Source organism: Xenopus tropicalis, chromosome 5 (genome assembly GCF_000004195.4).
Source record: "Xenopus tropicalis strain Nigerian chromosome 5, UCB_Xtro_10.0, whole genome shotgun sequence".
In the NCBI taxonomy this organism is placed as follows: Eukaryota; Metazoa; Chordata; class Amphibia; order Anura; family Pipidae; genus Xenopus; species Xenopus tropicalis.
The window spans coordinates 26,388,676-26,401,387 of NC_030681.2; the positions used below are offsets into that span (position 1 = coordinate 26,388,676).

The 12,712-nt window shown below is 40.9% G+C and overlaps 1 protein-coding gene across 8 annotated transcripts in view; it reads left to right on the forward strand.

Annotated features, from left to right (window-relative positions):
* The window catches only part of plcb4 (phospholipase C beta 4), a 168,490-nt gene that overhangs the window by 124,216 nt on the left and 31,562 nt on the right, over positions 1-12,712 (forward strand). For all 8 annotated transcript variants that reach the window (XM_012963848.3, XM_031902883.1, XM_002931736.5 and 5 more), the window contains 10 exons: positions 1,238-1,322; positions 2,581-2,671; positions 5,186-5,281; positions 5,358-5,455; positions 5,857-5,895; positions 6,614-6,755; positions 8,712-8,796; positions 10,495-10,619; positions 11,797-11,848; positions 12,408-12,510. In XM_012963848.3, the coding sequence (XP_012819302.1) occupies positions 1,238-1,322; positions 2,581-2,671; positions 5,186-5,281; positions 5,358-5,455; positions 5,857-5,895; positions 6,614-6,755; positions 8,712-8,796; positions 10,495-10,619; positions 11,797-11,848; positions 12,408-12,510 (916 nt within the window). The remainder of the gene's footprint in view (positions 1-1,237; positions 1,323-2,580; positions 2,672-5,185; positions 5,282-5,357; positions 5,456-5,856; positions 5,896-6,613; positions 6,756-8,711; positions 8,797-10,494; positions 10,620-11,796; positions 11,849-12,407; positions 12,511-12,712) is intronic.

Consider the following 12,712-nt stretch of genomic DNA (forward strand, 5'->3'; position numbering starts at 1 on the left):
ATAGTGCCTGTGTATAGTGCCTGTGTATAGTGCCTGGGTATAGTGCCTGGGTATAGTGCCTGGGTATAGTGCCTGGGTATAGTGCCTGGGTATAGTGCCTGTGTATAGTGCCTGGGTATAGTGCCTGCGTATAGTGCCTGTGTATAGTGCCTGTGTATAGTGCCTGGGTATAGTGCCTGTGTATAGTGCCTGGGTATAGTGCCTGTGTATAGTGCCTGGGTATAGTGCCTGGGTATAGTGCCTGGGTATAGTGCCTGGGTATAGTACCTGGGTATAGTGCCTGTGGGATGAAAACTGCAGCAAAAGTTGAGAGTTGGTTCTTAGGTAAAGTTACAGGGGCAGATTCTTCTTTTCAGTCTTTATTTCTGTTTCCAGTTTGCAAAATCTCCCGATCCCTGTGTGCATGTGTGCTCTGATTGGTCAATTTTACTGTCTGTCAAGGAAGCTGTGCTCTGATTGGAGAATCCACAAGAAGAAAGATCCAATCGGAGCACAGCAAAAACGGGCTTGAGGGGACTGCAGAAACGGAGTAAGGTTTTTGTTTTTTTTGCTACTTTTCCAGGGGGGGGCAAGTGCCCCCTCTTGCCCCCTTCTGTGGACGCCCATGGGACGGATGAGTGATAAGAGAGATAGATGAGCATAGATGAGAAATAGATAGATCAGAGGTAGAGATAGATATGATGAAGATGTGTAGGTGAAAGATTAGAGAGAAATAGAGAATCAGAGATAGATAAGAGACAGAGAGATATTGATAAGTGATAGATAGGTACAGAGATGAGAGATGTGATAGATAGGTACAGAGATGAGAAATGTGATAAAAGATAGAGAGAGATAAAGAGGCAGATGAGAAATAGAACAATAGATGAGAAAAGTAGACAGCAATGTGGAGATAACCGATTGATGAGAGATAAATAAATAGATAGACAAACAAAAGGTTATCCAGATTTAAACTATAACAGCCACACAATAATTATAATAAAATGATATGTATATATATATATATATGTGGATATGAGCCATGAGATCCAATTTAGTGCACACCCCCCTGGCAGCTGAGCAAGTGTAACATTAGGCTGTTGCTATAATAATAATAATATGGAGCACTATGTTGTTGGTCCCCAGTCAGTAGCTGCCACTATGGCATAGAATGTAATGTTGGTATAGGGAACCCAGGGAGAGTAGACATCTCTGCTTCATGTTCCTGTATTGAACAGTGTCTTTTATTTCCCCATTCTAGTAAATATCAGCAGTACAAGATGTCAAAATACTGCGAAGAAATATTCGGCGACCTCTTACTGAGCAAGGCCCTCGAGAGTCACCCGGTATGTTTGCCTTTGCCCCACGTTATATTGTGCTTGTCGGGGTGTTAGCTTATTGGTCGCTATGCTGTTCACTTCATTGCAGGGCTCTCAGGCACTGAAGCAGAGAAATATTGTTCATTCCCACATGAACATGTCACTGCGTTCAACAAGCAAAGCCGAGCATGCAACGATGACAGCTCAAGTAAAAACCCTGAGCTTTACTGCCACCTAGTGGGGCCTAAAAATGTGTTCATAGCTTCTGTAGGAATGAGATGGCTCTGGGGATGGGTTCCACTGAGTTCTGCTCAGAGTGAATGGGAACATGGCACCTTTTATTGTTTGTCTTCTAAATGGTTAATGCATGCCGATATTTTGCCTTATTCTCCTGTGCTTTTTTATCACATCATTTCAGTATAATTGGCGTGTGTTTGTTTTAGCTTCCTACTAATTGAGTGGACAGTATGTGCACAATCTCTAGTTCTCTAAAAGCCAAATTAAGATTAATTCCAGAATGGAAGATTTAGACCTACCTGGAACCTACCACGTTCATCAGTGTACTTTGAATTCAAATATGATCCCAGTATTCTTCATAAAAAAAAAATTGCTTCCACAATTGACCCTACCCATTTGCCCCTATATGTAATAAAAGGCACTATGTTTGCCCAGGAGCAGTAACCTATAGCAACCAATAAGATGTTTGCTTTTAAACATGTGAACATGAAAATTCTGCCTGCTGATTGGTTGCTCCTGGTTACTGCTCCTGGACAAACATAGTGCCTTTTATTACATAACCCCTTTAGTCTGTAGTTAATGTCACTCACAAGGGAAGCAGCATTGCAATGAAGGTGGATGATAGGCTTCATAATACAGCATGTGCTTACTCACTGAGCCTGCCCCGGTGGGATCTCACAGCTTCAGGTACATTTAGCAGGCAATGCTGCAGTCATGTTGTATGGAAATCAGTCCCATGGCCAGAAAAGTTAGAATCTATTGTTAGTCAGTATATACCAAGTCTGGTTATAACTTACCAGGTTATAGAATGAGTACAAGAAAAAGCACATTTATAAATCATGAGCTATCATTGCACTTCCTGTAGTCCATTCATTTGCTCTTTGGATAAAAATATGTAACCTGATATCCATCAAATGGGTGGCATAATGAAAGGGTGCATGTTCGGTTGCAGCGAGTTGAGGTGCATGCATTGAGCTGGTTTGGAATTACAGTAGTAATTAGTGCATGTAAATGTTGCTCTTAGTAACTCCCACTTCTTGCATTTCAGCTGGACACTGGCAGACCTTTACCTTCTCCTAATGACCTCAAGCGAAAAATACTGATTAAAAACAAGCGGCTGAAGGCCGAAGTGGAAAAAAGTAAGTGACGTGTCTGCTTGCTGCAGGAATTGTATAAAGTACGGTGTGTGTCGATATATTTGTACATAAACACACATAGTCTGATTCAGAGCTGTCCAACTTTAGTCCAAACTCTTCCCTCCCCTCAAAAGGGAAGGGAATTGTTGGAATTGTTGCTTTTGATGGGGCAGGACTTCACAGTAACACTGGGACTTCATTTAAGAAGCGTGGGGCAGGGAACAACTTGCCTACAACAATATTCAGGAGGGGTGGACTGGTATAAACAGAACTTGGTTGTCCACTTAGACCCCCCCTTCTTCCTAACTTGTGCATCATTTAGGCATGCAAGCTGTGCAGCACCAATGGGTGAAAGGTGCCCTGTACTTACCACCTGCCTAGGGCAGCCATCAAATACAGGGTTGCCTTTGTTCCATCTGTACTGCCCAGATTTGTAATCCCACACAGACTGCAGAAACTATGCTCCCAGGCACAACAGATTAGTTCATGTGCCCTAATGGGTTTCTATTCACCCCAGATTGCTTTCTGGGATCATACAATTCTTTACTAAGGTAAGTATGTCTCTTCTCCAGCCCCTCTCTATTTGAGCACTGCAGCCCCATGAGCACAACCTTATTTGTAAAGGAAGCAAATGTGAATAAAGGCATTCTGAAATAGGGTGAATATAAATGCAGCATTATTTAAAGGGAATGCATTGTGACAGTGGAAATGGACTTGAAAATCCCATTTATCTTGTACAGTAGAATTCCTTTAGCCTCTATTTCTACCCAAAATGCCCTTGAAGTGACCTTGAGCAGCACTTTTGCCATGCATTGGGCTGTATAACAGGGAATGGAATAGAATATATTGGGGATATCGTACTCAGATTTTACAGGGGCCCATGTTTGGAAGCCATAAAAATCTCCTTGAGGGCCACACCCAGTCAGTGAGCCTTCATCCCCAATTTAAGGATCATCTACCTGGCCAATAGTTGTTCTGTTGATTTTCATGTAGAATGACAGATAGTAGAAGCAGCAATTTTAAGCACCCCCTCCTCCTTCATTCTAAGCATGTACTGGGTGAAACACATCATAATAATACATAATCTGAATACATTTCTCCCCCGTCCTTATGTAAAATACCCTGTTCCTAGAAATAGACTGCAGATTATTCAGTTCTTTAGAACCTCCGTGCGCCGTGGAGGAAAGTGATTTGGAATGGTAATAGCATTATGCATTTTTCCTCCCATGCCCTACACTGGCGTATTAGCATCCAAGTGAATATATTGTGCTGCAAGTACAGAAGCGCAGAATCCAGATGCACCACGCCATAACAACCAGCATGGGCTGCAGGGCTGCCATTACCGTATCCATCCAAGGACATTAGACCACTGTTCTGTACTAAAACAATTTCAGAATATCACTGCTTATCCCAACTTTTTCTTATTTCTTTTTTTCATTATTGCTGCATATAGCATGGGGGCTATTCACCTTTGCTTACCCTGTTATCCCCAATAAGAAAAGAATGATGTATATTGTATGTGTATATTAACTCTGAGCAATCAGCTATAGCATATAACATATTTCATTGAACTTATAGTTTTGATGTCATGCAATAATTGGTCTACAGTTTTCTACATTCCTGGTAACCCACATCACCTAGTAAGAAGGTGGAATGTATTGCTTTTCTATTAGATACCTTAGATCTGATTGGCTGGTGTAGAATACTAGAGCAGGGGCAAAGTTTCCCGAAATATAAATAGATGTGTTGTGACCACACTGCCTTTTTTTTTTTTTAAATGTTTCATAGGACAGGCAAAGAGCCTGGGAATCTAGCACTATAATGAGGCTCAGATCAAACCCCATTGTCCACTCTTTGCTTATATACACTTGGCAAATTTTAAAATGTGCCTATCATTGGCTGGTATTAAAATTGTTGGCCTCAAAGTTGCATTGCTCTATAGTTCAAAACATATGTAATGAACAATAGTGTGCTCCAGTTTTAGTTTTGCAAACAGGCATTCATGTAAGGTTATCCTTATACAGGTATGGGACCTGTTATCCCAAATGCTCAGGGCCTGGGGTTTTCCAGAAAAGGGGTCTTTTTATAATCTGGATCTCCATATTAAGGCTACACAGAGCGAGTTGCCCATAATAGATCTCTGCTACTGCAAAAGACTAAAGGTGGCCATACACGGGCCGATTCTAGCTGCCGATATCGGTCCCTTAGACTGATTTGGCAGCTTATTGGCCATGTATGGGCTCTAACGACAGGCCTGCCCGACCGATATTTGGCCTGAAATCGCCCAGATCTCGATCAGGCAGGTTTGAAAATTAGTCAGATCAGGGACCGCATTGGCTCATTGATGCGGTCCCCGAACCGACAGACGCCTATACCCATTGTTCTAATTCGATCATTTGGCCCCACATTCAATCGTTTGGCATCACAGAGTCACTATCACAGTTTACATTAATTAATTTAGCACTTAATCAGTACTTATGCTAAATATCCTCTGTTTATTTGTATTTATTCCAACAGAACAGCTAGAAGCACTGAAAAGTATGATGGAGGCTGGAGAAACAGCAACCCCAGTCAGTATCCTGGAAGATGACATTGAAGAGGAAATTGAAAACGGTAAGTTTGTCAGATGGATGGGTCATGTGGAGAAACAAGATATCTCGTATACTTATATAAGTATTTACATTTATAGCTGACCAAGAAGAGGAAGCACATCCAGAATTTAAATTCGGGAGTGAACTGTCTTCAGACGACCTCAGCCAAAAGGAAGCTGCAAATATTGCCAAAAAGGTATGTTTTACATATAATGTCACCCTGCTGTCAGAGCCCACAGCTATAAAATCCCATGGACAGCGTTTCTACTATTCCCCGTTACATGTGGTTCTTGTCTGAAAATGCTCTGCTGCACATACTGGGGAGCTAATAACTGGTGCAGAATAAACAACCCAAATTTGAATTTTGGCTTAAAAGCAGCATGATGCCACAAATGTCAGTGCAGTATAAACATATATCCAATGTTACGTAGATTGGGGTTGATCATTACAGGATGCACAATGTTGCTGGCAAGTATATATTGTTCCCTATTGTCTTTTGCTCCCAGAAAAGCTAAAAGTACAGGAAAAAGTTTACCATTAGCACAACAGATAGAAAACACCCATGAATAGGATTCATTTGTTGATTTTTCATCCTAGATGGCTGAAGATGCTGAACAAGAAAATAACAACAAAAAGGTGATTGTCCATCATTTTATTTCCTGCGTTAGGCAGCTCTCTCCCCAAAAGGAGTAGGTGGGGAAGAAACATAGACTAAAGTCCCCCATACACGTTGAGATCTTCACCCGATATCCCCACCTACGGGTGGGTGATATCAGGGAGCGTGTAGGTGAAAACAAAAATAATTATATTGGCGTCAATGGGGCAGTCGGTTCGGGGACCGCATCAACGAGCCATTGCGGTCCCCGATCCGACTGAATTTTCTAACCTGGTCGATTGATATCTGGCCAATTTTAGGCCAGATATTGGTTGGGCAGGCCCCTCGTTTCTGCCCCTACACGGGCCGATAAGCTGCCGAATCAGTCCAAGGGACCTTAACCCGCCCCCTAAGCAATTACTAATGTACGTGTCATTCGGATGCACAAGTTAGAGAGCAGGAGGCACTGCCTGCAATGGGCCCTGTCCATACCGACTGCCTTAAGGCTAATGTCCCACGGAGTGCTTCAGTTGCCCACCATAGAACAGCGCTTCGCTTTGGTATTCCAAAGTCATGTGACGTTTCCTCCTGCAGGCAACTTTGTGTGACTTTGGAAAACTGAAGCGATGCTGCACGCTATCTGTGAGCTGTGGTGACGTTTTCACAATTTGTAACATCAATGTCTTAGTCCCTTCTTCCCTGCCTTTGCAACAAGGTGAATAAATAAGTCAGTAAGACCTTTTAACTGTTTGTGTTTAGGGTGCTATAACAGTGGAGGACGAGCAAGCTTGGATGGCATCCTATAAATACGTAGGTGCCACTACCAACATTCATCCATTTCTGTCATCGATGATCAACTACGCTCAGCCTGTAAAGTTCCAGGGCTTCAAAGTGGCTGAAGGTAAATATCTTGACTGTGTAGAGTATAATGGGGTTATTTACCCAAAGGCATGAAGTTTGCCCAGGAGCAGTAACCCATAGCAACCATGGTTGCTATGGGTTACTGCTCCTGGGCAAACTTATTACCTTTTATTATATATGGGGGTATGTATCCCCTGAACTGCCAATCCTGTGTGTTACTTTTGATCTGAAGCATTCTGTTATCAGAGGAGTTTGCTGTACCCTGCCAGCTTTTATTTATTCCTGCGGATCTGAATCATTTGGCTGCTCTAAAGTTGCCGTAACATAAATCAGGGTATATCAGAAGCAGTGGGATGATTTATGTTAGAAACTCTACATAAATTTGCGAGGTCAATTGTGCAGGTTTAAAAGCGAGGCAGATAGCGAAGTATGTAATACATATAGGATTATTGATAAATATAAATGAATATAAATTTAAACATGACTGGCTCCCCTCATGGATGATATATACCTGTATTACTATGTTCTGTATGCTATGAACGTATACAGTATATACCTCATACTGGCCAAATATCTAGGTAAGCAAACAAGAGCGAGCCTACAAAGCTATTACAGTTTCGTAAATATCAGTGCTGTGATTATTGATCCCTATAACATATCATTCATATGAGCGAAAACCTCTACATGGACGAATAAACTGATAACTAAATACATATTTAGACTTCAATTGATAATAGATATACAAGTATGGGGCCTGTTATCCAGAATGGTTGGGACCTGGATCTATGGATAATTTGGATCTCCATACTAAAAAATAATGTAAAAATTAAATAAACCCAGTAGGGTTGTTTATCCTACAATAAGGATTAATTGTTTAATAGTTTGGATCAAGTATTATAGAGAAAAGGGAAATCATTTTTACAATTACTTACTTATAATGGAGTCTATGGGAGGGGGCCTTCCTGTAATTCAGAATGGCCTGGGATGTATAGTATAATATATAAATCTGAACCCAGTTCATGGGATTAGATAAAGAACAATGAGGTTGACTTTTTTCTGTTCACTATAATCCAGCATGTATATAGGTGATTAACCTTATTCTTCCATGTATACCCTGTGGGTTAATCTCCAACAAACATAGCTGGGCAAGAGGATTATGTATAGCAATATGCTGTTCAGGTTCCAGTATTTTTCAAGTGAAATCTAGCAATATGTCTGTCCACAAGGAGGCAGTAGTATCTAGAACATAATATTACACAGCACTATTCCTACTGTAGATTTTATTTATATATTTATATATGTGTCAAGTGATGTATTCATTTATATAAATGTGAATAGCAATAGGGTGCGCTGTATCTATACACGGATAGCACCAATATCCATTCCTGTTCAAGACCAGTTGACTATACAAAGTGCTATGTATTCAGTTCATTCAGTGAAGGTGAATCCTGCTTTGCTTGTCCGTGGCTAGAGAAAAACTCTCTCTACATTCAGATTATATAGTACAGTCATAAATTACACAAAAAGTGTCTGAGAACAGGGGCCCCTTATGTACCCTTAGGGTATTTATTAATATTCTGCATGAAGTACTGGTGTTCCTAAATCAGGCATAGCAGTGTAAAATCTCATTTCATAACCCGGCGACCCAGGAGTACTTCAATCAGCAATGTCCCACAGGCTCTTGTTTTATCATAAATAGATAAGGAGGAGAGCAGAAGGTTCTGATATACCTATGGACTGTGGCTGATGAGAGCCCAGTGGACTTGTTATTTAATAGCAATTCATTTTTTGGATTCCTGGTTTTCAGTTCCCTAAATTCCCTTCTTGGGGCTTTTGGGAACGCTGGGAATTTTGGTCCAGTAAATTCTGAATTGAGATATTTTGATGGTGCTTCCCACTGAGGTTTCTTCTGCGTGGAACCCTAATGAAGCTGTTTTGTAACCATGCCATGTAAAATAGTGTAAATGTTTTCATTGATATTTCCTTTTTCTTTTAGAAAGGAACATCCATTTCAACATGTCTTCTTTTAACGAATCGGTTGGACTGGGATATCTAAAGACACATGCTCTCGAGTTTGTAAAGTATCCTCTTCATTTGTACATTTCCACGTCTAGTACTATTTAGCTGGAAAAAATGAACCATTGGCAAGGTTGGTCTGACCTTACGTTCTGGATTGGATGAGCATTTGCTTTTTTACGCTTGAATCTATCACATCCTTACAAATTCCTCTTTAGTCTCTTTCCTTTATGTAACTATTTCTGGGTAGGTGAGTGTAAGTGATTTAGTTGCACTTTATATGCAATATTAAAAAAAAAAAAACACTTGATCTGTTATTTTTTTTGGAAGCGTAAAAGCTATTTTTAATTAAGTTTTAATGATGCAAAATAGCTATAGATGGCTGTTGACTAATTATAATAAAGTTGGTCTCTAGGTGGGTATGTAACAGGATACACTCAGCATAAAATAGTGCAGAGCCGTACACTTTTAAAAAGGAGACAGTTGTTCACCTAATTTCAAAGCAAGCACCCCTCCCCACTCTTCTACAGCCTCTAGCAGTAAAGGCGGCTCCTTTAGGCCATTTTATACTGAAAGCTATCTGTCCCAGCAGTGGCCTCCTACTAATCAGGGACAGTTCGTATCAGACATCTCTCTGTCGAGTGTGATAATTGTGTACATATATGCTCTATAAAAAATATATAGTAATTTCTACATCTAAGGTAGAAATTAATATCTGAATCTTTCTAAATCACCAACAGGACCTCAAGCTTCAAGGGAACTCCAGCTTCCAAACCAAAATCTGTTACAAACCCTCATAAAACACAGAAACCCCTCATATACCATTTTATATGCTAAAATCCAGCTGCAAAACAGTTATTCTCTTTCTGCATCATTTGAAATTCTGGCAGGGGTGGAGGGACTAAAACAGTGACCAAAGCAGTTACCAATTTTAACAACTTCTCCACAGCTTTCAGACAGCATGCAGGTACTGCAAAACCCACAATGCATTGTTCAGTAATGTTACTGTACTTATTGACATCACATATGTAGGGAATTGTGGGATTGGGAGGATGCAGGAAGAAGGCAGGCTGAGGACAGTCGACTACTGTTACATTTTATTTCAGTCTCAAAGTAGTCAGATCAGAAGGAGAACAGAGGGCCAGGATTAGGTAACTCAAAGGGACTGTTTCTCCTCTGTATTGTTACTAGTAAAAATGCTAAATAAAATAAAAATAAACAAAAACACCTAGAGGGACCTAGGAGGGCCAGTCTGATATTGAAAGGAAACCCTAGTATCACAGGGTTAAATCCAGAATTGTATGTGCCAGCTAATAGGGCCATCTATATGCTGTCAAGCCTAAGGTTAACCATACCTTTTGTGTCTGCCCCAAAGTGGATCCCAGCCGGGAACATGATCCCCCCATGTGCTCCTGCCCTTATTGAACAGCCTTGCACTACGGCGAGATGGTGGGAGACTTCAGGTTGGACATTGCTTCTGTACAGTCATAAATCAATATACAGCACCAGCAAGCAGTAAAGTTAATGCAGTAGCAGTAGGGTGCTTAATGTATAAGTAATATGCCTTTCCAAGCCCTGACCTACATTAATAACATGAATAGGAATGACACCGTTTCCTGCACTGAAGGCTGCAGCCTTGATTGTAAATAATAATAAGGAATCACAAAGCTGCAGACATGACTACATAGTTTCAACAACCAAGGTGATTATTGGCATCTTTTGTTTTCCTATTATTTTTCTGCTTTCCTTAACAATCCTTACAGTTATAACAAGCGTCAGATGAGTCGGATCTACCCTAAGGGGGGCCGAGTAGATTCCAGTAATTACATGCCACAGATTTTCTGGAACGCCGGCTGCCAGATGGTTTCTCTGAACTATCAGACTCCAGGTAGGTTGGGGGTGTCCAGCCAGCCTCGAAGCCAGGGAATTGTTTGCTCAGTAACTTTCAGAACAGATGCTCTTCGATGCTTTTGGCATTTTATATGTAAACATGAATATGGCTGCAATGACAAAATGCTGTCAGACAAAGTGGAATCTGTGAATGAGTCTCATTCACTTACTGGCAAAAAATAACGTTACCTACATCCACACATGGTATTATGGAGTTCTGACATTCATGGCAATGGATAAAAAGCTTCTTGGTCCCTGGTAATATAAAAGTATATTCCAGCTATTCCAGTAACTAGGACTAAATCCAGGCTGAACAAGAAATGGCACCACAATGCATTATGAAGGGTCACCCTACCTTGTTTTTTTAATTTCTGATTGCATTAATGAAAAAAAAAAATAAGAATGGATTTAATTATCTATAATATATGTTATTATTGCCACTCACCCCATCACCTCTGGGACAGCAGACACTGTTCCTTTGACTTGTTATTAGGTATTGACAACACAATGGGAGAGCAATGGGAAGCTACAAGGAATCCTGTGACTAGTCAGACTGAGAAACAGTTGTAGCAAGGTAAGCTGAACCAGAAACTTTGATGCAACAATCGTCTCTCAGTCTGACTGGTCACAGGATTCCTTGTCGCTTCCCATTGCTCTCCCATTGTGTACCATAAGAGCAAGGTCAGAGGGCATGGCATGATGCATATGAGATTGACAAACATAATTTTTGAGGTTTCTGCACATGATGAATGTATAAAAAGAAACATATATAGACCTGGCACTGCTCCTGACCAAGCCAGATATTCTGGTGATAGGCACAGAGATGGGGATTGCTTTGATAAATGTTATTCTCATTAGGTGTAGGGGTGAGATTGTTACTTGTCTGGGGCTGCAAATGGCACTTCATAGACAACTTCATAGACAACTTCCAAGGTTTTCCAATTACTTATAATAAGAGATTCCATAAAACTAGGTCACCTTCATTATTTCCCTTAGCTAAGCACAATTCAAAAGGAAAATGTGACAGTATAATGTCCCTTTAATATAAGGTCATTTTTGTCTCTTTGCTTTCATTCTGTGTTTGCATTTGCTGTACTATTTGTATCTTCCTCTGTAATAGACAGTAATACAGAATGACAATCATTAAAGCATAATTACATTTTGCCTTCTCACAGATTTAGCCATGCAGCTGAATCAGGGGAAGTTTGAGTACAATGGATCGTGCGGGTAAGAGATTGCTTTCTGATATATGTCTTAATGCAGGTTGTTGGGTGGCCCTTATTCAGTCCACCCCAGGACAGAGCAAGGCACGGGCCGAGGGGACAGGGCCATGACAAGGCTATGAAAAGCCCAGTAGAGTTGGGATTATAGGCATTGTGGCTAAGGTGCTTCTGCGGTCTGATTGGTTGGATATAATTTAAATTAAGCAGAGGCTAAGGGAAGGGTGCCATTTTACCTTAGCAGCAACACTGGGGTGTCACAGATAGATAGTTGGTAGGAAGTGGTGGAGCTGCAGCCAGGACATTGGTAGCTGGGTTAAGACTCATGGGAACAGAGGCTAGAGATTGTGGCCATAAACTGGTGATAAGTAGGGGGTGTGGGCTCTGCTTGTTTTATCAGGGCCTGTCATGTTAGGGTCCAGCACCTTTTTGTACTACAGTGATTGCCATTATTCTGGGCTTGGAGAAAGTAGAAATGTGCATATTTGTGCACTGAGCAGAACTGTCTTTTTTGTGAATTCTCTGCTTAAGCCTAAATTTGCTCCCATGTGATGCTCCCCTATTAGGTACCTTTTGAAGCCTGATTTCATGCGCCGTCCAGATAGAACCTTTGACCCTTTCTCAGAAACACCCGTGGACGGGGTGATTGCGGCAACTTGTTCAGTTCAGGTAAATGGAAACAACTTTAAGTACAACATGTTTTTTTTGTATGAAGGAGGCTATTATTTCCATTAGAAACTATGGCTAATAGATAACGCTATGAAAGACTGATTGCAGCTGTCTGTTTGGCTTCAACAATGCCCTTCCAGCAAGCAGAGCAGATTCCTTATGTACCTGAGAGCCCAGATATGAGAAGCACAACATGTTCAAA